Source organism: Schistocerca piceifrons, chromosome 2, assembly GCF_021461385.2.
Source record: "Schistocerca piceifrons isolate TAMUIC-IGC-003096 chromosome 2, iqSchPice1.1, whole genome shotgun sequence".
Lineage (NCBI taxonomy): Eukaryota > Metazoa > Arthropoda > Insecta > Orthoptera > Acrididae > Schistocerca > Schistocerca piceifrons.
Window position 1 is genome coordinate 434,210,525 of NC_060139.1, and position 24,843 is coordinate 434,235,367.

General features: G+C 43.4%; 1 protein-coding gene across 1 annotated transcript in view; it reads left to right on the forward strand.

The window, feature by feature from the left end:
* The window catches only part of LOC124777607 (esterase FE4-like), a 143,518-nt gene that overhangs the window by 15,612 nt on the left and 103,063 nt on the right, over positions 1-24,843 (forward strand). The window contains exon 2 of the mRNA XM_047253068.1: positions 16,273-16,419. Coding sequence (XP_047109024.1) covers positions 16,273-16,419 — 147 coding nt within the window. The remainder of the gene's footprint in view (positions 1-16,272; positions 16,420-24,843) is intronic.

Genomic DNA, 24,843 nt, shown 5'->3' on the forward strand with positions numbered 1-24,843 from the left:
CATTTGCCTTAAGCAATTTAAAGAAATCACAGAAAACCTAAATATAGATGGCCGGATGGAGACGGTATTATTTCTTAATACAATCCCATAAAACCTATGGGTATTTTTTACAGTTACTTTAGAATCAAATTTTTCGTATATGTTTCACAAATGTTCAATCCGCCCTCCTCTAAATGAATGACAAACATCCAGACGATAGTCACATTTTTGCGAGTATACCTGGAGTGCCTGATACAATGCTATTGTATACAGTGTCTCAGTTGACCAAAGTTTTTGGAATCAGAGACACATAAGCAGAGTCTCTAAGAAATCCTCACAAAAAAGAAAAAACGGTGAGATGAGGTGACGTTGGAGCCATTGTGCAATGGGAGATCGGAATGTGTCTTACGGTCGATCCCGCGTTGAAACTGTTCATTGCTAATAAATGCGCTTTAATGTAGGTGCCAGTAAAGTGGTGCTCCGTCTCACTTAGGCGAAGCAAAGCTCTGCGTCCTGGTCCGGACGGGTCAATTGGGATCGACCAACCGCCATGTCACTCTCTGCCAATGGTGTCATTCGGAGACGGTATGGAGGGACATGGGACCACCATACTGTTCTCCCTGTCATTGTCTGCTTTCTTGACATTGGAACCGCTACATGTCACTCAAGTGGCTCCGGAGCTGGTATCACAAGACTGAATGTGTCACATTCCAGTAGTACCATCGAGTAAAAATCCCAGAACTCATCATAGCAGCTAGATAAGCTGACCATTGATCTACGAAGGCGGACTCTGTCCTGCTGACAGCTTCACAAAAAGTGGATCAAAAAAGCCGAAAAAAGGCATTGGAGCCGCGCGGGGTAGCGGCGCGGTGTAGGGCGCCTTGCACAGCTTGCGCGACTTCCCCCATCGGATGTTGGAGTCCTCCCTCAGGCAGGGGTTTATATGTGTTGTCCTTAGCGTAAGTTAAGGTGAGGTTACGTAGTGTGCAAGCCTAGAGACCGATGATCTCAGCAGTTTCGTCCCATAGCAACTTATCACCACCCCCACTCCTCCCCCCCCCCCCCCGGGGCGAGCGCGCGCGCACACACACACACACACACACACACACACACACACACACACACAGTCATTGAAAACACGTGTACCGTCATATATGGCAGTGAAAGCAGTTAGTGCCCAGCGTACACACTCCCAAGAGTACACGAGCGGTTCAGATGCATCAAACCCTGCTTTCTTGACAGTGCAATTACCATACCTGTGCTTCATACTTACGATATAATAAAGTAGAACTGACACGAATAAGTCTAACAGCTGCTTACAGCGAAATCCACTTCATAAAGCATAAGCTGAGCATAGTAGCAGACGATGGTCGATGAAGATGAGGGGCCATCCACTGTAATGTGTTATCGGTCAACGTTTTACAGGTAAATTGTCATAGCGAATGTATGAGAACAATAGCTTCCATCAATCATGTTTTACACACTGAAGAAATGAAATTAAATGAAAGCCAAAGGCAGCAGTAACAATTTCTTTTGCTTAGCGCGGACTGAAGGAGTTGCGACACACCCATAGTTGGCAGGCATTCTCCGGGCTGACACCCAAGCGGGCCACGGCCTTCGCTGCGCGAGAAGTGAAGGAATCTTGCAAGGACATTCGCACGGTCTGTTTTGAATTGAACAGGAGCGCAGGCCTAAACTGCTCATTAATTACTCTGTAGATCAGAACTCGTTGGGCAGTCAATCCGCAACATCTCGTCCAAAATAGGAACAAAAGACGTAACGGCTCGCAACTGAAGAGAGTTGGTAGTTTTCACCCAGCGAAGGACGCAGAACCGTTTATTCTAATGCAGTAATGTGTATGTGCGGGCCCAAGACAGTGTATCGGGTCTTAGTTACTGTTCTTGTTGATGGTGGCGATACGTAAGCGTATTTGGCGGGGCAGAATGCGAGTTAGATTTGCGAAGTTGTTTCTGTTTTTTGCTTTTATATGACAGGCGGGACGGGGGGGAGGGAGGGAGGGAGGCAGAAGAGTATCTATTTTCTTTATTACACAAAAACTGGTAGCTCCGCATCTGGAACAAGGACGAAATATTGCCTGTAACATCTGACACGTGCTATGAGGAGTAGAATACGAGTGGTTCTAATGAAAACTAAGCGCACTTGATTTTTTTGTGCTGACTGACCGGTGAGACTCTCATCTTGGGAATTAGAGCTTTCAGAACTGCTCTTCCTACAATGCGCAGTGTAAAAACTGGCTTCAAGAGAGCATCTGAATTCTTACTACAGTCCACATATAGCTAATGGTGTGTCGAGGAGGGTACTTCTGGTACCGCTAACGTAACCCTCTCCCCTCCCCTCCCCGCCCCGCCCCTCCCCTCCCCTCCCCTCCCAACCCCTTCCCTGTTCGACTCGTAAATAACACGTGGGAAGAATAATTGTCGGAAAGCCTATGTATTAGCTCTAATTTCTCGGATTTTCTCGTCGTGGTCATTTCGCGAGATGTAAATGGAAGTAACACGTTGTCCGACTCTTCCCAGAAAATGCTTTCTCAAAATTTCAATAGTAAACCTCTCCGTGATATACTGCGCGCCTCTTGTAAGCCTGCCACTGGAGTTTGTTGAGCGTTTCTATAACGCTCTCGCGCAGACTGAGAGATGCTGTGACGAAACGAGCAGCTCTTCGTTGGATCTCTTCTGTCTCTTCTAAAAGCCCTACGTGCTAAGGATTCCAGTCTGATGAAAAATAATCTAGAAGTGGTCGAACAAGCATCTTGCAAGCCACTTCCTTCGTGGATGAGTTACATTTTCATGAAATTCTTCCCATGAATGTCAGTCTGGCATCGGCTCTTCCTGCTATTTGTTTTATATGGTCATTCCACTTAAGGTCGCTCTGGATAACTTCTCCTAGGTATTTTACAGTACATACTGCTTTCAGCAGTTTGTCATAAATAATGTAGTTGTACAGCAAAATGGTTCAAATGGCTCTGAGCACTATGGGACTCAACTGCTGAGGTCATTAGTCCCCTAGAACTTAGAACGAGTTAAACCTAACTAACCTAAGGACATCACAAACATCCATGCCCGAGGCAGGATTCGAACCTGCGACCGTAGCGGTCTTGCGGTTCCAGACTGCAGCGCCTTTAACCGCACGGCCACTTCGGCCGGCAGTTGTATAGCAGTGGATTTATTTTCATATATATGCGCAGTATATTAAACAGCTGCCAGAGCCTGCACCATTGATCAATTCTCAGTTGGTCATTCTGCAAATCTATACTGTCTTCTTCTGTCAATGTGTATATATAGACATCCCCTCCGTCTGTGAACAGTTTTAAAAACTCGGTTGGTTGGTTTAAAATAGGGGAGGGCAAGGGCCCAAACTGCGAGGTCATCGGTCCCTTGTTCCCGGTAAAAGGAAAAGAAGAAAAGGAAGGAGACCTGCAGCACAATAACAGGAGAAAGGAAGAACGACAGAAGGACAACCAACACTACTATGGACAAAACAGGCAAAGAAAACCACAGAGAGAAGCAAGAAACAGATAGAGGGGGTAAAATCAAGATAGCAGATGACCGTCGCTGGCCGACCACGAGAATAAAAAGGAAAAGCCAGCCTCTCTACGACACTCTAAACATCCATCGTAAAACAGAGTGGAGAACACAAAGGGACAAAGGAGATGCTCTAAAACTTATATAGAATGATAAAACCCACTGTCACATATAAAAAGTAAAACTAAATTAGCCGATGAGGCGTTGTCAGCTAAAATTCATGGCTGCGAGTCCGGTAACTGAAGAGCCCATCGCAGGGCAACCAAAGGAGGACAGCTCACAAAGATATGGGCCACTGTCAGCTGGCCGCCACACCGACACTGAGGTGGGTCTTCACGGCGCAGGAGGTAGCTGTGTGTCATCCAAGCGTGGCCAATGCGGAGCCGGCAGAGAACCACAGAGTCCCTGCGAGAGGCCCGCGTGGAGGAGTACCGCACATTCGTAGTCTCCTTAATGGCACGTAGTTTGTTGTGGGTGCAGAGGTTATGCCATTTCGTCTCCCAACGCCGCAAAACATTGCGGCGTAGTACTGAACGCAGGTCAGTTGCAGAGAAGCCGATCTCCATAAACGGGTTCCGAGTAGCCTGTTTGGCCAGCTTGTAGCCAAGTTCGTTGCCTGGGATTCCGACGTGACCTGGGGTCCAGACAAACGCCACTGAACGACTGGACCGTTCCAGGGCATAGATGGACTCCTGGATGGTCGCTACCAAAGGATGACGAGGGCTGCACTGGTCGATAGCTTATAGGCTGCTCAAAGAGTCAGTACACAGATTAAACGACTCCCCAGGGCATGAAAGGATGTGCTCAAGAACACGAGATATAGCTACCAGCTCGGGAATGAAAACACTGCAGCCATCGGGCCAGGAATGCTGTTCAGTATGTCCCCCATGGACATATACGAAGCAGACGTGAGCATCAGCCATTGGACCGTCGGTGTAAACCATTTTACGGCCCCTGTACATGTCAAGAATGGAGATGAAGTGACAGCGGGGAGCCGCAGGGCTAACTGAGTCCTTAGGGCCATGTGAAAGGTCCAGGTGAAGCCGCTGCCTAGGTGTACACAATAGAGGCATACGTGAATATACCTCAAGTATAGGTGGTAAAGGCAAGGACTCCAGTTCGGAAAGAAGGGATCGGACACGAACTGCAATTGGAAGCCCTGACCTGGCCTGCCGATGCGGGAGATGAACCGCCGTGGGTGGGAAAGGGAGACGGTGATACGGATGCGCAGGAGAACTACAAACGTGTGCGACGTAACTGGACAGCAGTTGTGCGCGCCTAACCTGCAATGGAGGGACTCCGGCCTCAACAAGGACGCTGGTCACCGGACTCGTCCTAAAAGCTCCCGTCACTAGGCGAACGCCACACTGGTGCACTGGGTCCAGTAAACGCAACGCTGAGGGTGCCGCCGAACCATAAACCAGACTCCATAGTCCAGGCGGGATTGAACAAGGGCTCTGTAGAGCTGCAGCAGCGTAGAGCGATCTGCACCCCTGTTGGTGTTGCTCAGGCAGCGGATAGCATTGAGGTGCTGCCAGCACTTCCGCTTAAGATGACGGTCAATCGGAAGTCGAAAACGAGTCCAAGAATCGATATGTCTCCACTACAGTGAGTGGATCGGCATGAAGGTAAAGTTCTGGTTCTGGATGAACTGTACAACGCTGACAGAAGAGCATAACACACGACTTTGCGGCCGAAAACTGGAAACCGTGGGCTAGGGCCCATGACCGCGCCTTTTGGATGGCTCCCTTTAGGCGCCGCTCAGCAACACCAGTGTTGGTGGAGCAGTACGAAATGCAGAAGTCGTCTGCATACAAAGAAGGTGAGACGGATTATCCCTCGGACCCTGATGTATGTGCTGGACGGAATGAACACCTCACCGCTCTAAAATTGGCGCGCAGCTCATCGTCGGACTGCAAAAGAATGTCCCTGTGGAATATAATACCCTGGATCATATTTCAGCTCTTATGGGGCGTGATGGTAACAGAAACATCCCCCAACTTGCCACAAGCGAGTAATGCCTATGACAGTACAGAGGATGTTGTTTTTATCAAGACTGACCCAGAGCGCATTTTGGACAAGCTCTCCACCTCCCCAAACTTGTCCTCCAAATGCTCCACAAAAAATTGAGGCTTCATAGATATGAAAGATTCCACATAAACACTCGTACATACGAGGTACCGGGGTGAATAAGCTTCACTGGCGTCCTTAGCCTGGCGTTCCTCCCATCGTGTGACCAGGGAGGGGAACGATTTGGGGTCATATTTCTTAGCACTGAAGTTCGAATCTGCCTGCCTAGAGACTGCTGGCGGCGCGCCACCAGCAAGAGATGGCGTACTACGCTTAATGGCGTGTCATCCGCCCTGATGCCACTCACTCCGACCAGGGGCCCTCCCCATGGGCGCCACCCAGCCTCAGCAAGGGCCACCTGGCAGGATGGCCATTGCCGGGAGTCCAGATCCCCCAGGGAGATGGGCATCTAGGCCATGGCATACGTGGGGAGTTAACCGAACATGCATCAGCAGAGCGATCCCTGTGTTGTCAGGGGGCTCCAACCAACAGGGTACATGGAGGCCCCATCACAACGGACCGGCTACCATGCTGGATATGAGGTGCTAAGAAGTCCATGGTCATCGTCGGTGCAGAAAGCGACACTGCACACTGCATGGTGGAAAACGCACCCAGGAAGGTGTCCTCGCCCAAGAGATGGAGATTGAGCGGGAGTGCAATGCGACGACGAGAAAGTGGGCTAAGGATCTAAATGCTCGATGGACACGATGCACCATGTAAGGCGCCCTTCCGCAATTGGCTCGCTCTTCGGGAAAATTTAGAAAGATGGACGTCAAACCCGACAGGGGACCATCACATAAAGGCCGAAACGTGTGAGACTCCTTTTAGTCGCCTCTTAAGACAGGCAGGAATACCTCGGACATATTCTAACCTCCGGACGTGCAGGGGCAAAATTACATCTGTCTATTTTGTTCCGTTAAGAGTGACGTGTTGAGTTCTGTCCGCAAGAAAGTCTTGAATCCAGTCGCAAATCTAGTCCGATACTCAGTACATTTTTTTTTTTTTTTTTTCATTTGACGGCAGTGCAGGACGGTGTCAAATGCCTTCCTTAAGTCAAGGAACACAGCATCAACCTGAGTGCCGTTGTCTGCGGCTCTATGGATCTCATGAAGGAACAGGGCGAGCTGCATTTTACAAGATCTGCCTGCGGAATCCATGTTGATTTTTATATAAGAGCTCTCCGTTCTGCAAAAGTAACAATTCGTGAACATAAAAACTGTTCCATAATTTTACAACAGACTGACGCCAAAACGATATAGCCCTATAATTATGTGCATCTGTGCTACGACCCCTTTTTAAAACGGAAATGACCCGGGGTTTATACCCTTCGCTAGGTAGCCTTCAATGCCTTCTATAAACTGCTGCTAGAACGGGAGCAAAAAATCTGTGTGGTATCTTGTAGGTAGCTCATGCGGTCCTGATGCCTTTCCACTACTGATTGTAGTTGCTTTTCTACTCCGTGATCGGTATCTCAGTATCTGTCATCTTGCTGTTAGTAAGATGATTGAAACGGGGGACGTGCTATAATCTCCTGCAGTTTCGAAAGACCGTATTCAGTATTTCGGTCTTCTATCATCTTGCGTTTTGGTGCCATTATGGCCCCTGTGTGAACAGAGGATTTCGAACGGCTTACTGATTTTACGTAAGACAAATACCTCTCAGGGTTTTTACTCAGATCCGTTGACGTATTACTCTCAAAGTCATTGAACGCATCTCTCACTGCTGTCCTTGCGCTCATTTACGATTCGTTCAGCTTTTGTTTGTCATCTAGGTTTTGACTTGTCATGGATCTGTGACGGATCACTGTTTACGTAACAGGTTTTAATCATAGCTATTAAACCAGAGGGGGTTTCACATCTCTTAAAGTGCTTGCTCCAAGTGTAGTTGTCTAAATCATACGGAAAGATGCTTTTGATTTTTTCCATTTGTGCTCCACATCTTCCACCACGGCACTGAAACTCGGCACTGAATATTTAATGAGGACTACTCAGATACTCTGCAGATTGTATCCTCTCACACTTACTAAGCAAAAATATTCTCCTACCTTTCTCAACATTTCTTGTAAGTTGCTATCACAGCTTTATGATCAGTGATACCTTCCTCTGCTTTAACTGATTCGATAACTTCAGGTCTCTTTGTTGTTAGGAAATCTAAGACGCCACCTTCACGCGTTTGTTCATTAATTGTCTGCTTGATGTAATTTTCGACAAGTCTTTCGGAATAATGTTACACTCATTCCTGTCTCCGGCACCAGTTCTGATGGCACCACTTTCTCAATCAAAACCTGGCAAGTTGAAGTCACCCCCTGTTACAGCGGAATGAACAGGAAAATTAATAATTCTGTTCTGCAAATTCTGTGCAGCGCTCTGCCACTATAGATCCCGAATCAGGCGGTCTATAAAAGCATCCGATTACCATTTTTGAGCGACATTTGTCACTTAGCTTCACCCAGGTTAATAAACATTCGGAAACCGTCATAGCCTCGCTAGATATTACCGAATACGCCACCATCATTGGCGATTAACCTGTCCTTAAAATAAATATTCCAGTTTGAAGTTAGTATTTCGTTATTATTCACTTCCAGTTTCAACCAACTTTCTGTTCCTAATACTGTCTGGGCGTCATTACCTTTTCAATAAGCGATACTAATTCTGGGATCTCTTTTTGGATGTCTGTATCTGATCTGCGACGACGAGCATTCTCTGAGAGAAGATTTTAGCTGATGTAATTTCGATTTTGGCAGGCAATTCGTCTATGATCCCAAGGACAGATTTCTCAAAAAACATATGCACGCCACACGTACTCCACTAAACTAGTAGCCGCTTCCTGCGTGTAGTGCGCTCCTGACCGATTAAGAGCGACGTTACAGTTCTCCACCCAATAGCCAATAGCTGTGGTTTGGGAAATTCGCAACCACACCGTCGCAGAGTCGTCTGAGGCTCTAGTTTAGGGTTGAAAGTTCTTTCGAAAGAAACATCATCATTACTTTGAATTACGAGAGTGGCGCATCATGACAGTGGATTGCAAATAAAAGGAAACAAGACTCAAATCCAAAAACGAATCCAAATAACAGATCCCACCTCCCCGAAGAGCGAGAAGTAGGACCCAACACAGGTAATGATTACGACCAGTACGACGCAGGCTCTCATGTTATGGCGGTAGAAACAGAACGTCAGTGTAAGAAAAGACAATCCCATATGTGTGTTCTTCGCACAGCCGATCTGCAGTCCAGTAAAGCTGCCATGTACATCTAGTCAGTTAGCAGATATAAGTTAAAAACTGAGTTGTCTTCTACGACAACGTTCGTGATAGCTCTGTGCAATGTCTCAAGATCCTAGGCAAAACAGTGCAACACCAAGACCCACCACAACAACCGGCCACCCAGGTGGTACTGTCAGAGAGGACACCCCCCCCCCCTTAAGCTTCTGCTTTTATTTCAGCAACTAGGCGTCATTTCCATGGTGTCAGAAAAGCTCTGTCAGAAGTACATGGCTTGAAATTAAGTTTTGTGCAAATCTGAATTGTGTTCATGGGAAAACAGTGCAGATAGTTCAGTGCATCCAAATGGCAATCCTCAACAAATTACCTGTTCTGTGTTTGTAAGGTTTTGTTTGAAATGGGTGGAAACAAAACAAAAGTAAACAGTAACATGCCCAGATAAAAATCTAACAGAATGGTATCATGATATACGTGAAACGATTCTGTTTGATGAGCAGATTACAAAACTGTAAATGGATTTAATCTAGATAAAGTGCAGTATTATGAAAATTTTGTCTGTAGTAATGCTTTAATTCAGAAACAGTGATTAAAACGTTGCCTTAAGTAAAACTAGTTATCAGAAGAGATTTTCGCTTCCCGCTTCTATTGGTATAGGTGACATCAGTTGCTTCGAAAGACTTTCCTAAAAATGTGTTAAAATTGAGATGAGCAGTGTTCTCATATCAGGCTTCGCGGAAGTTGTTGGTGGAAGGCATCTCCCACGAAACCTGCTATGCTACTGCAAGTAGGAGGTGGTTCTGACCCCCAGCGCCCTTTAGTAAAGATGGGGATAATTTATAAAACAGAAACCAAATAGGAAGGAAGCTGATAAATTATATGCAGACAGTTTATAAACTAGTTATGTGAAAGTAGTGTCCAACTTTCTAAAGCGTAATTAACTTAAAGAAGTGTTCGATACAGCAGTGAAGGCAGTTTATCTTCAAGTTTTACTGCCGCCTAAAACACTTAGTTCCCGAGGATCCCGTTGGGTAGTATACACGAATGCAGTATTCCAACAATCATCATGGAGCTGTATAAAGGTGCAGAGTGCGCCCAGTGTTATTAGTTTCATCAACCCAGATCCGCTACTACAGTTCAGGACTAAATATTGCAAGCCACCAACTCAAACTGTTGTTATATGGTACAGTCGTTTCACCGAAAATGTCTATCACATACGCCGTGTCACATAGTCTCTGACGCAACAATTGAACAAGTTAGGCAGTCTTAACGTTCGTTGTCCAGGTAAATCAATGAGCCATGGTAGCTTAGAATTGAATATGCCTAGTGTTACAGTGTGGAAAGTATTACGAAAACGACCTGTCATTCAAACTCTACAAATTGTAACTGTTGCAAGCTCTAAGAGGAACTGACGTAGAAAAACAAGCTGAGTTTTGTGTAGAAATGTATAGCAAAATACAGATTGAAGATGATTTTCTTAATGAAATTGTGTTCAGTGACGAAGTCACCTTCCATGCCTGTGGTACAGTGAATCGGCATAATGTTCGGATATCGGGGAGCAGAAACCACGTCTGAGTATGTGCGGGACTTCCATAAGGTAAATGTTTTTGCGCTGCAAACTGAAACATTTACGATCCTTTCTTTTTGCCGAGTCAACTGTAACCTGCACTCGTTCCTGGAAATTATTCAGCATGACAGTGCCACACCACACACAAGAGCTGTGAGATCTGCAACAAGCCGACCCGACGCCTTGGTTTTACTGCCATCGATCATCATCCATACAGTCCCGACTTAGCCCCGTCTCATATTCACCTATTTCCAAAACCTTCGAGGACTTCACTTTTGTATTGATGAAGTGGTTTAAGCAGAGGTGAGGTTGTGGCTCCGTGAACAAAGCTAGATACAGTGATGGTATCAGCAAAGACGTCTCTCGTTGGGAGCAATGTGTTTGTCGTCAAGCTGACTTTGTTGAGGAATGAATATCTAGACGAAGACTAAGGATTTAGAATGTTAACAAAGTTTATTTTATTTAAAAAGCTTTAAGAGTTTTCGCAAAGATTTCAGAAGCATTACTTTTCTGTACACTGTCGTATAATTCAGTATTCTGCACTGGCGTCCTAAATAACTCTAGGGACAGTCCTGGAAGTTAAGGAACAATCGTGGCAACAAATTAGCATGTCTCGATACTTGCTTTATATGTATAGCTTCAGTTTACTGACAGTTGCCAAGTTATTCAGATTCAGATTTTTACTAGCGCCATGTGTATCGTATTGCTGACATCTATTGTTAAAGTAAATATCTTGCTTAAAGGTGCGTAAATTAGCACATTATTACATGACAAAACACAATTTGATTTGAGTAAAGAAAGAATAGCAACATTGTGTCATAACATGCTAAATGTGGACTATTTATATGCAAGGTAACCTGAGGTAATGTAAGGTAAGGTAAGGCAAGATAAGCTAAAGTCTGTGATGCTGACAGGGCCTAGCACTTGCTTCCACTTAGGGTGCACATATTTTTTGCGGCGGCACTAGGAGGGGGAGGATGGCGGGCCCACAGTCCCGGCCGCCTTTTATCTGCTGTACTCATTTAATAGGAGGCCCAATGGAGCTGGGGCTCACCTGGAGAGGCTAACTAGGAAAAATCCCTGCCCCTGTACAGGATTAAATCCGGGACCTCTAGGGACGTATTTTCTAGCTCTACCCACTTGATTCCGACGACCAGAATTCGTATGTAAAAATGTAGACACAAATGTCTTAGAGTGGTTAGATACAGACAATAGTCAAAAGAGAGAGCCACTGGTAAATCCTGTGCTTAGCAGAAGAGCTGAGAAGTGGTAGGATCCACGGAGTTTTTACTGACGTGAGATATCAAGATTAATGGGCGTTTTTAATAGCGATATAGTGTTCCAAAATGATTTCTTATTTTTACTATGATTTTTACAAAAAAATGGTTCAAATGGCTCCGAGCACTATGGGACTTAACAGCTGTGGTCATCAGTCCCCTAGAACTTAGAACTACTTAAACCTAACTAACCTAAGGATTCGAACCTTCGGCCGTAGCAGTCGCACGGTTCCGGACTGCGCGCCTAGAACCGCGAGACCACCGCGGCCGGCTGATTATTACAACGCACGTGCAACTTGCCGCATACGTAGCATTTAGTGGGTGGGTTGGGTTGTTTGGGGGAAGAGACCAAACAGCTAGGTCATCGGTATAATCGGATTAGGGAAGGAAGTCGGCCGTGCCCTTTCAGAGGAACCATCCCAGCATTTGCCTGAAGCGATTTAGGGAAAACACGGAAAACATAAATCAGGATGGTCGTACGCGGGATTGAACCGTCGTCCTTCTGAACGCTAATCCAGTGTGCTACCACTGCACCTCCTAGCTCGGTACAGCGTTTAGTGACAACAGCAAATTCGTTGCTAATGTATTCAGTTAAACGTGCATTAACATCACGGACCTGCTTCCATAAATAACACCTCGAGGCTCCTTGTTTTCCCACACCCCTCGTGCTATCTACCTGGTTCGATCCGAAACTAATTTAAAGTTTACCCACTCGTGAACCGTGACAAATATTAGTTTCAGTAATTAAAAATTACCTCTGCTACACTCTAAAGGCGAGTCCTTTCGCAAGATTAACCATTCATTTCAGGCACTTGACAAAGCCCCATAGTACAGCACGGACTATCGGCCTCCAATTATTTTGACCGTGGAGACCGCCCAACCAGCAATCTTAAAACATGCGGTGTGGGCTTCCAAACAGTAACTCCACCCTCACTTAGCAATGGTTCTGTGCGAAGACAGGAAAATGTCTAAAGTGGAATATTAATCAAATGAAACCATAGTTCCAGAGACCTTTTCAAGTCTCGAATATCTACGACGTATGTATGCAGACTGAAGTGACAAATGACAATTTGTACCAATGCCTTGATTCAAAACCAGGTCTGCTGCTCACAAGGCAGATGCGTTAACCACTACACCACCCTGACACAGTGGCTCTGCACAATTGCAAGGACTACCATAGCACTCTTTCCTCCTCAGTCCAAAGTCCCGTTCACAGCTCAGCCTACTTGGTATTCCTGCTAAACTCTAAGATCATTGCCAGGGTGACGCAGCACTTAGCACATTTGATTAATGAGCAAGAGGCTGGTACAAAATTTAATTTGCCACTTCAGTCTGAGTACATGCATCATGGAATATCAATGTTCTGAAACCGATTGTCTTCAGTAAAAGAAGTGCGGCAGGGTGAATTTAAATTTATGGCTCCAATTGCTTCCTATTACGCATAATGTTGACAGCTTTTCCCACTTCTCAGTAACAATACAGGATGTTTATAAATGAGTATCGGGGTTTTAACGCTTTATAATATTTATTAGATTAAACTTACAGTTGTGTTTGGCTCCAGCGCGCATGCCTCTCTGGCATAGCGAAGTACGCGATAGGTTGAACTTCACTGTACCCAAGTGCTGGATAGGCCGCAAGGGGCCTAATGACAGGGCTTGCTTTGCATGGCCTCCACGTTCACCCAACCCAACGCCATGCGATTTTTTTCCTTTGGGGGCTTCATCAAGGATCGTGTGTACGTGCCTCCGCTACCAGCAGACCTCAATGAATTAAGGAACCGGATTGAAGCAGCTGTTGCTACAATAACTGAAGACACACTTATCAACGTTTGGGAAGAACTCTGCTACAGACTATGTGTGCCGTGTGACAAATTGTGCTCAAATTCAACATATTTAAGATTCTTGGTAAAACTTGTTTGAGTTGCTCTTTCATTTGACATATCATTTGTAACTAAGTTTAACATAATAAATATTGTAAAGCGTGAAACCCCCGATATTCATTTATAAAAACCTGTATATTTAACGTGCAAACTCCATATGATCCCAGTGGATCTCAAAGATTTAGCCGAGATCTTTGACCCCGCCAGGACACACAATCCATTTGATCCTTTCATCCAGACCTGAGTCACTGGAGTGCAGATAGTTGTGCAAGCTAGCCGTGCATAGGAGAAGAACGGTGCAGAGGAAACGAGTCCGGCTCTGCTCACGGTACTGTAATTCTAGATCACACTGAGCATCTGCGAAGGTACTGAGCAGATACAGGGGTAACTAAATCGAGCATATTTAATGTAATCTGTACTCTAAACGTTTTACTGAAATGCTATCGCGAACCGAGCGAGGTGGTGGAGTGGTTAGCACACTGTACACGCATTCGGGAAGACCACGGTTCAAACCCGCGTCTGCCCATCCTCATTTAAACTTCCGTGATTCCCCCGGCAAGTGCCGGGATGGTTCCTTTGAAAGGGCATGGCCAGTTTCCCTCCCCCTCCTTCCCTGATCCGAGCTTGTGCTCCATCTCTAATGACCTTGTTGTCGTTGTCGTTCAGTGAACAGACTACAAGCTTATAGAATATCGGGCTGGATTCACTGGACTGAGAACGTCCTAGCAGAAAGAACTGTGTGCTGTTCTTATCAAAGTGAAATGGACGGATGTAAAGGTAATTTCAGTAGTACAACAAGGGAGCGCCAAATGGCATGTTGTTGGATATTATTTCCCTTAGCTTGTTCGTGGAAGAGGTTGTTGTTTTGAACTGGAAACTTGCAACAGCACAAAACTCTGTAGAAAAGCAGGAAAACGTCCGAAAGATTACAGACTGTTGCAGAAAGTCGAAGCTTACCCTGGAAATAAATAAACGTATTTCGCATAAATAGTTGAAAAGGTTCATTAGCGATCGATTATACTATTAGAGATAAATCACTGGGAACAGTAACAACAGTAACACATCGGGTAATATCTATCCCAATAGCGAAACCAACAGGAAAAACAGATACTAGGCTGAGATTCATTGGAAGACACTATTAATCCACGGAAGATATACCTCACACGCATTCGACCGATTCTTTAATGTTACTGGTCGGTCTGGGACCCTTGCCATCTAGGGTTTGTAGAATAGAAATAAGATCCAAATAAGAGCGGCGCCTTTCGTTAAAGGTTTGTTCTGTAAGAACGGAAGCATTATGTAGATGCTCTTCAAATGTTAGTGGTAATCACTACAAGAACCCATTGTGGATCACGGAGAACGTACGAATAAAGAATATACAAACGGCTTATTACTTCCACATACATCTTGCGAAATTATTACGAAAACCAGAGACGTAGAGTCCATGAGGGTCCCCCAGAAGTCATTCTTCCCGTTCACTATTCGTGAATGGAATATGAAAAGTGGAAAATTATATTGGTTCCAGTAGTACTCTCGTAACGGTTTCAGAACTGATGGTCCCTAAATTTTCCGTAAAATGCACAAATGATTCCTTTACCGTCTCAAAAACATCTGCCTGTCAATATGGCATGCCCCCGCCTATTTGCGAGGCGACATGATACCCCACGTTAGTGACTGCTGTTCTGTCTCCGTATTCGCACAAGAGCCCGTCTTGTCGCACACTACGATTCTGTTCAGCTTACCATTTCCCGCAACATACCGGAAAAAAAAGCCCATCGGAGCAGTCATGCTTTGAGTTTTGGATTTCTCAGAAAGGAGTTTTGGAAAGCAAAGAGCACGGAACGTGCAGCATCCCAAGTTTTTCGTACGATTTCATGCGAACGACACCGAAAAATCTCAGGGAAATCATCTGAGAGTTGAAGAGCATTGTGAAAAAATTTTCGTCAATTGAATATACAAGTTCGTTAGTGACTACAGAGCAATGCTCACTACTGTCATCAGGAACATCCGTCCTTATAACCATTTCTTTTTCGATAGCACTGACGCACAAAGCCTTCACTCACCACATTCAAGTTACTGTCACATCGAATGTCAACAGATTTGAGATTTTTTGGCATTACAAACCATACTGCACAACAGACTTCATGTTTGGCGACATTTCATTTTCAACAGCTGCTGTAGACTAACGAGAAGCAACGTGACATTCTTGCTAGCGTTGCTCTAAGCAGAACAACCTACGGTTATTCCCAGATCCTCACCCCCCCCCCCCCCCCGTCCCTCTCCCCCTTCCGCCCTCCCTCTCCCCCTTCCGCCCTCCCTCTCCCCCTTCCGCCCTCCCTCTCCCCCTCCCGCCCTCCCTCTCCCCCTCCCGCCCTCCCCCTCCCCCTCCCGCCCTCCCCCTCCCACCCGTCCCCCTCCCCCTCCCACCCCTCCCCCGCCCCTCCGCCCTCGAACGAACGACACCGTCTCCCAACACTTCCCACGCTATCGAAATAGGCATAATGTGTTTTAGCAAGTAATATCGTTCAATATACGACTCACGAGACTTCAAACGAATAACATGGGCAGGAGTAAGAGTGTAGAATAATTTACCAACCCCACCACTTGGATCCTGTGATATTTGAACGAACAGTGATGTGCTGGCGACAGTGCGTTCCATATCATTAAGAAAAGGGCGAAGAAAATGACGGCACCTTGTAGGGAGCAAGGTGGGTGTTGACACAGATGTAAACGATGTTTCAGATGTCTGCGGCGGAGGAGTTCGTGACTGTGCGGGTGTCCGAGGGCTTGGTGCGCGGCCGCAGGGCCACCACCGTGCAAGGCGGCTCCTACGCCAGCTTCCAGGGCCTGCCCTACGCCCGCCCTCCTGTCGGGGAACTTCGCTTCGAGGTGAGAAGCTTTCCAGCGTCCGCCAGTCGGAGCGTTAAATGCCAGAAGTCAGAATGTGGCAGGGGACCTAGAAAAACTGAAAAAGGAAATGTAGAGGGGTCAGTCTAGATACAGTGAGAGTTAGTGAAGTAAAATGGAAGTAAGATAAGGATTTTTAACCAGAGGAATATAGGGGAGTAGCAACAGAAGCAGGAAATGATGTACCAGGAGTAGGATTTGTCGGGATGGTAGGAAAGAGAGTGAGTTACTATGAACAGTTTAGTGACAGGATTATTCTCATCAGTTGACAGCAAACCAACGCCAAGAATAATATTTCAGGTATATATGCCTGCGTCACAAGCAGATGATGAACTGATACAGGAAGTATTTGAGGGCATTGAATATGTAATTTCAGTACATAGAGAGAGATTAAAATCTAATGGTAATGGATGACTGGAACGCTATAGTAGGAGAAGGAAGACTATTGGCTCGATTATAATAATGATAGAGGAGGAAGACTAATTGAGTTCTGCAGTAAATTTTAGTAGGTAATAATGAATACGCTGTTCAAAAATCACGAGAGGTGGTGTACCTGGAAAAACATGGAGACTCAGAACGATTCCAGCTGGATTACATCATGGTAAGACGGGGTTCCGAAATTGGTTTAACAGCATCGTCTGGAAGAATTATCGTGGAAAGGAGTGGGATACTGTAGTACTGAGGAATTACGTACGTTTGAAGTCGTCTAGGACTGTAAGTTACTGCGATCATGAATGCAATTGGCAGTTAAGGTGGAGTGGACTGGATATCTCTATGAAAGGCAACCACAGAAGCTGGGCATTCAAAATAGGTACAAGAATTGCAAAGAAATCTTGTGTGACAGAAGCAGTCAGTGACCCACGAATCTGTAAAGAGTCTAACTCCCACGTATAAAGCAGCTTCAAACTTCTGATTACTTTACAAATAAGTTAATGTGTTGAGTAATTAACCTTAAGCCCGAAGTGAGAAAAGTTTAGAAAACGTTTGCAACTGTCTAAAGTTTGCTGGAAGCCAGTGTTGTCAAACATTACATAAGTGTAATCCGGGTAATTTGCACCTCTTTTTAATCAAAAGTTGGCTTTTGATACAGCTCAATGTTTGACATCCTATCTCCTGAATGTTTCGTACAAAGATACTCTACGAAACGTGATGCCAATAAAGTTGCTAAGAAAGAAGTAATCAATTAAAACATCATGCCTGATGCGGTAGTTTTAATACTTGAACAGTGAAAATTTAGTACGGGATAAACTTTTTCCCTGCATCAATTTTGCGGAGGGTTTCAAGATTCAAGATTCAAGATTCAAGATTCTTTATTAGCCATTGATCATGCAAGATGAAATAGGCTTCGTCAGTACATAAAATAATATTAATATTCCAGACACTATATATAAGGCATAGATATAATTAGCATATGAGTAACTTACAAATAACATAAACCTTAAGCAGGTGACTACAATGCTTAATACATATTCTTGTTTCAGATACATACAAAGGTACCAAAAATGAGTTACATTGTAGTAGCAAACACAGTAGTTACGTAACACATCATAACACTGGCAAATAAAGTAGTTACCTAACACAGTTGAAATACAAAGGTATTAGATATGAAATATTTTGTAACAGTATATATAGTAGTTAATTAAGTTAATTATGCAATTACAGGTTTATCTCTGTGCTACTCAGACCATAATATTCTTGCATAGAATAAAATGGATTGTCAGATAACCAATTGTACAAATTTTGTTTAAGAATTTTTGTGGGCATGTCCCGAGCAGATTGCGGTAGTTTGTTGAATATTTTTAAGGTATTCACTTTGTGTGAGTTACTACTTTTTGTTAGTCTGTGTCTTGGTATATCATAATCTGCCTTCCTTCTAGTGTTGTAGTTATGAATTTCTTCCCTGACAACACCTTCCATACCATTGTTTTTAATGTGTAACACACAGATATAAATATACAAGTTTACAATGGTCAACAGTCTTAGCCTTATAAAGAGAGGACGACAGTGCTCCGTGGGACCGACTTTACACATTATGCGCAGCATTCTTTTCTGCATCAACAAAATTTTGTTACTGTGAGAGCTGTGCCCCCATATGAGAAGGCCATATGTAATATGTGACTGGAAGAGTCCACAGTACATTGTTCTCAGAAAGTTCATGCTAATCATGTCCCTAAGTTTCCAAAGGAGATAGGAGACTCTTGAAAGCTTTTTGCAAACCTGATTTACGTGTTCTTCCCAATTAAGTTTGGAATCAATATGTATTCCTAATAGTTTTACAGTTTTGTTTTCTATGGTTTTGGGTAACCCTAAGAGAAGCTGTTGTGTTTTCTCTGAGTTACACAGTAATTTATTGGATGTGAACCAGTGGATGGCTGATTTGAGTGATTCCTGTGTGTTATTGTCCAAAGCTGAGATGTTCTGATGTGAGGTGAGGAGGGTTGTGTCATCTGCATAGCATATGGTAGTACTATTTATGTGATGAGGTAGGTCATTGATGGCTATGATGAAGAAGAAGGGTCCCAGAACCGAGCCCTGTGGTACACCAGTACTAACTGCTGCTACAGGGGAGTAATTATTTTTAACTGAGACAAACTGTCTTCTATTATGAAGATATGACTCTATTACTGCTAATGCTGGGTTACATACACCATAAAATTCTAGTTTTGCAACCAGGGTGCCAAAGGGAATGCAGTCAAAAGCTTTGCTCAGATCACACAAGACCAGTGACACCATATTCCGGTCTTCAAAGGCTGTTAATGTCTGGTCAACAATTTCCAGGATGGCCGCAGTGGTATTTCTGCCCTGTCGGAATCCGAACTGACTATTGCTCAAAAGGTTGTGTGTCTCAAAATAGCTACTTAATTGAGTGTACATAAGTGACTCAAATACTTTAGAAAATATTGGCACAATTGAGATTGGGCGATAACTTTTAGGAAGATGTTTGTCACCCTTTTTAAACACTGGAATAACTTTGGAAATTTTGAGGGAGTCGGGAAACACTCCTGACTGTAAACATTTATTAAATATGAATGCCAATGGTTTAGCGATCGAGTCTACAGTTTTTTTTACTATGTAATTGGAGAGCCAGTAGCAGTCCATACTTTTAGAATTTGAAAATTTTGTGACTGTTCTTTTAATCTGAGCAGGTGTGATACTATACCAGTTAAAGACATGATCTACTGGTGGAAAGGCATTAAGTAAATCGCTTGCAGATGTATCTGTTTTTTCTATCTTACTTTCAATTTCTTTAATTGAGCTAATGAAGTAGTCATTTAGTTCCCTTGGAGTGAGCTGAGTTTCATGTGTGTGACGTGTGGGATTTTCTTGTGCTACAATCTGCCATGCTGCCTTGCACTTGTTTGTTGCACCTTCTATGTACCCTTCATAAGCAGCCTTTTTTGTCTGTATCAGCTTAAGTTTGTAGAATTTTTTACATTTTTGGTATGCTGCATAAAAGGTGCCCTCCTGCTCTGATCTTTGTTTACATGCATTTTTATATGCTGTGTATAGTACGAGCATGTTTTTTCTTATCTGGACCAGTTCGTCTGTGTACCATTCCAGCTTTTTATTTTTATATGTTCCAGAAGAGTTGGTTTTAATTAGTGGTGAGCATGAATACCATAATTCTGTATAATTTTTAAGGAAGTTTTCAAAGGTAGTTTCAACATCAGACTTCTCAGATGAACACTTATAGACAAAGTCCCAACTTGCATCCTCTAGTATACGAATAAATGACATAATGTATTCTTCTTTTTGTCTTCTTACCCATGTCATATTGTGCACACTAGTGGACTTTGGTTGCTTACTAAAGAGATTGAGAAGCAATGGGTCGTGGTCTGCAAAGCACCCATTTGCAAGGCTAACAGTGTAGCTGCCACGGGGAAAATTCACAATAATATTGTCTATGCATGAATTTTTACGTGTTGGACAGTGGATGGTACAGTACAGATTAAGGGACCTTAATAAATTAAGAAAAGTTCTTGAGGGCTCATTACTTGTGTTTACCATTTCTATATTAAGATCACCACATATGGCAATCTTTGTTTTATGCATTAGTATTTTTCTAACCAGTAGTTCAAATCTTTCAAAAAATGTATCAATGTTGCCATTGGGAGATCTGTATAGGCTTACAATTATTAGATTTTCATCAGTCATTTTTATACAACTAAATTCTGCATCTAACTCTGTACAGTAAGATGATACATCTATTTTTGTAAAGTTGAAATTATCTCTGATAAAGATCCCAGCCCCACCATTTCGCCTCTGCTTTCTGCACATTATGTCTGCAGTGACATATCCTTGAGGTACAAACATATCTACCTCATTTGCAACTAACCAATGCTCACATACACATATTACATCAACATTCTTAATCTTACAGAAATGTTCCAATTCTAACATCTTATTTCTAATACAACAAATATTAACTTGAAGTAATGTCAGCATATTATCTCCCTTTTTGTTTATCTGGATACAGTTTGACTTTGAATCACAGTTTATATTTTTTACATTACCTACGAGTGGTGTGCTTGTCAGATTGTTGATCCCCATGTCTGTTATGGTGTGCTGTTGCTGATCTGGGGCCAACAAAAATCCTGACTTCTCGCAGGTGGTTGCCTCTTGTGAATTGGTCGGCTGCTGCTGGCTTCATTGTATACAAAATCCTGGTCCTTTAGCTGTTTCTTTCTTCTCTCTCCTCTCCCATATCTTGGCTGCAGGATCTCTGAAGGTGGTGCTTCTTCTTCAGCTGGTGGTGTCACAACTTCTTCTTCTGGAGGTGACAGCACTGGTTCTTCTGCTGGTAATAACACTGATTTTTCCTTTATAGGGCAAAGTGGTGACTCTTCCTTTTCTTCCTTCACTGGCAGTGTTATGGGTGGATGTATCTGTTCTTGTGGTTTGTCAATTTTTTCTAATATTTCTTTGCACAGAATTTTTACCAAAATTGTTTCTGTGCAACCCATGCTTTGTAAAATGATCTCTCTGAGAGCTTGTTGCATCAATAAATGTTACATTGGCGAAACTGCTACAGATCTTTCTAAATTTTCTATTTGTTCGAATAATTTCTTTATTTACGCATGAAGCTTCCATCAAGTCGTGTCTTTGTGGAATGCTTACAACATATACATCTGAATGTGTAATTTTCCCTAAGGTTTCACGTAGAGCCCTTGTTGCATTGACACTTTCGTTTCTATAAACGTCATTACCTCCTCCAATAATGACACACATCACAGAGACAGTTTCGTAAACGTTTTAAATTGTGTGTTAACTTTGTTGCAGATCACTAAGTGCTCTCCTCCTCAAATACTGGAGAATATGGGTATGGGTATTTGCGTGTAATGACGTAACGCTGCCTACAGACCCATATGGTTTCTAACCGTAGTAGGTGTTCTTGCATTGCTGCTTTAAACCTTTAACGTAACATTGTACTTCTTAATGAGAAATTATGACAGAATTTCACGTTGTTAAATTTAGTCAGAAATTATATGAAATACTGAAAATCAAATTTTTGTTGCCTTAGAGCTGTTGGGGTACGTGCTCCTGATACCATGCACCATGCACAATGAACCGAGAAAGTCGTTTAGTAATATGGTCTCCAACTGATCGATGGAAGAAGGAACAACAATATAAGTCAAATAGGAATGAAGTTAATAGGAAGTGCAGGAAAATCAAGGTTAAATGATCGCAGGAAAACTGTGAAGAAAATGAAGACATGGCCCTCGGAGGAAATGATTAAGCGTATAGGAAAGTCAAAACAGCATTCGGTGAAATTAACAGCGAAGGCGTATAAGGGGAACTACTATCGATAGTGGTATGACTCTGTAAATCGAACCCGGTGCGCAACGCCGGTTCTCTGGAACACCCTGAGCTGAGCGCGCCTTTTCCTGCAGCTGCCTCGTGTCGCTGTCGCCTTCAACACTGCCGAAGCACTACCGGTCACGCGCTACAATGTGAGATGGGACTACAGTTGCCAGCTTAAATTGACAAAATTACCGAACATTGTATGATGAGCTGAGAGTTGAGGGTGAACACAATAAACATTAAGAATTATACTTATTATTGCTAGGTAGAGCTCTCAGCAAATTTTTGTTAACTTTTATTTTTTGGTAAAAGTCGTTGCATGTTACAAACCTCAAATAACAAAACTCTGCTTTTACGATACCGACACTCAGTTCATTTCTGGCGTTAGACCATAAATGACTCACGTGACTGAAGACTCGTTCTACATAGACATTCCTGGATGGAATCGCCATTATCCTGTACATAGTTTTTTTGTATTAGGTGTTTTTTCTTCCTTTAAAGACGTTTTCCACGAATTGTTTGTGAACGTAGAAGCTTTACTTGGTAACAGTCCAAAAGTTTTATTTAGTATACGGATCTCTTCGTGCAGACTACCTTCACTGCGTTACAAATAGGCTGGCCAGCGCGGCAGCCGAATGCAGAGGAAGGAAGAGACGGTCAACGATCAGTAAAATATTGCGAATGCAACACGGGCCGACTGACTTGATTTTGCAAATCAGTAAATAAATTAGTGATATGAGTGGAATCCTAAATATACCGAACCACTCGTACTTCGGTACAGTACACCAGACACAGACTGAAATACCGAACAGTTGGATAAAAAGAACCGAACACCTAGCAAGGTGTGACCCAAGGGTGTGGGCAAGGGGGGAGGGGGGGGGCTATAGCCCGCCCTCCCCCCTCCCCAATGGAATATCATATTACTCTGAATAAAATGACTTCAGAAGTCAGCAAATATATTATTCCAACAGATTCAATCATTTTTTTTATATTGATGTTGCAATGTATTTTAACAAAAGAATAAGAGTGGCAAATAGCTTACTATCTACACCAATAAATATCAATTAACTTAAAATAGGCGTCTTATTATTTATTAATGCACATTTCTTTAACCTGACCCCAAAACAGTTACCAAAAACTACTTTAGGCAACATCAAATTTTATCAATTTGTCGCTGGAGGACCCCAACTCTCCTTCGGTTAAGGGATATCCCATTCCTCCCCACCCCCCCCCCCCCCCTCCTCCCTCAACCCGGTTTGACGACCCTTTCGGGTTCCGTGCAAAGTGTCGCGTGCATTGGTCAAGTGATGAATTGTGAGTTTGGATATATTCCATCGGTTGGTTGGGTACCAGCATAGAATAGAGAAAAAAATGGCAGTCAACGAACTGCAGAATTAAAATGATGATCGGTTTGTTCATGCCAATTATAGCTAGCCTTTAGGAGCAAACTCAAGACAGAAAAAAAATTCAGTTCAGCGCTAAAAGCAAACTGTAATTTCTCGCTATCGCTGGTTATGTGAAACTATCCTCACACTAGCTACACGACTTGCCGCGTTACCAGCAGATGAGCAGTCCTCGTTGGCCTTGGTTGCAGATTATAAGCGACACAGGCTGATTCCAGACGAAAAAAGAATGATAGAAAGAAAACTAAGAGCAAATAAAGTCAATATGATAACAATGAAATGGCAAAGAATCAGAAATTAAAAAACTGAATTTAAACCAATTAACTGAATAAAAATAATAATCAAACTCTCTTGGTTAGATTAGAAATGAAACGAAAATTCGCAAAATTTAACGAGATTCGAACCTAAGACTTTAGATAGGTTAATGCAATAACCATTGTGCTATGCCATAGCATTGTAGCGGGAGGGAGCTATATTTGTGTCTGTAGTGCTCCACTGAACGATGAATTGAGGCCTTCAAAAATTCGGCTTCATGCTATGTCGTGCGAAGGTTAACTAACATAAGCCAATCTCTGTTGTCATGATAATTGAATATGTGGCGCTGAATCACGTCTTGTGCCGAAGTTTTGCTGTGTCTGTGTCTGAGCATCGTTGCGTGTGTTTTTTGTTTTTGGTGTGACTATCACGTGGGAAATAAAAGCAAAAGTGCCCGACCCATGATTGGGGATCCCAACACGTCAGAAAAGAGTGCCACACAAGAAATCGGAAGTGAACTGTCCAGTTGTTGTGGCAGTTTGGCAATGGCGAGAGCTTTAGGCGTGACGCTGACCACTCTGGAGAAAACCACCTCCAACGTGTAAAGTATCAACTGTCAAGTAATTTTAGTTGGGCTGTAGTAACAGATGTAGCAACAGTGAAAATGGATGTTAAGGGGACTAATTAGCACCCGAAACCGGTGATTAAAAGTGATTATTGCGATCAAGATTGACAAGGAGTACAGTTGGGATACAACTGAAGAGTCTAATAGATTCTGTTCTGTATTGCACATTAGACACAATGTTGAGCTGTACGAAACATTTTATGGCTTTTTTAATTTAAAGGACGCCTATGCTGCTCAGTTTCTACCAATATTTTTTCCAATAAATAATGAAAACACTAAATGAAATCTGTTGATGTTCATTTAGTGGAGAACTGTTTCTTT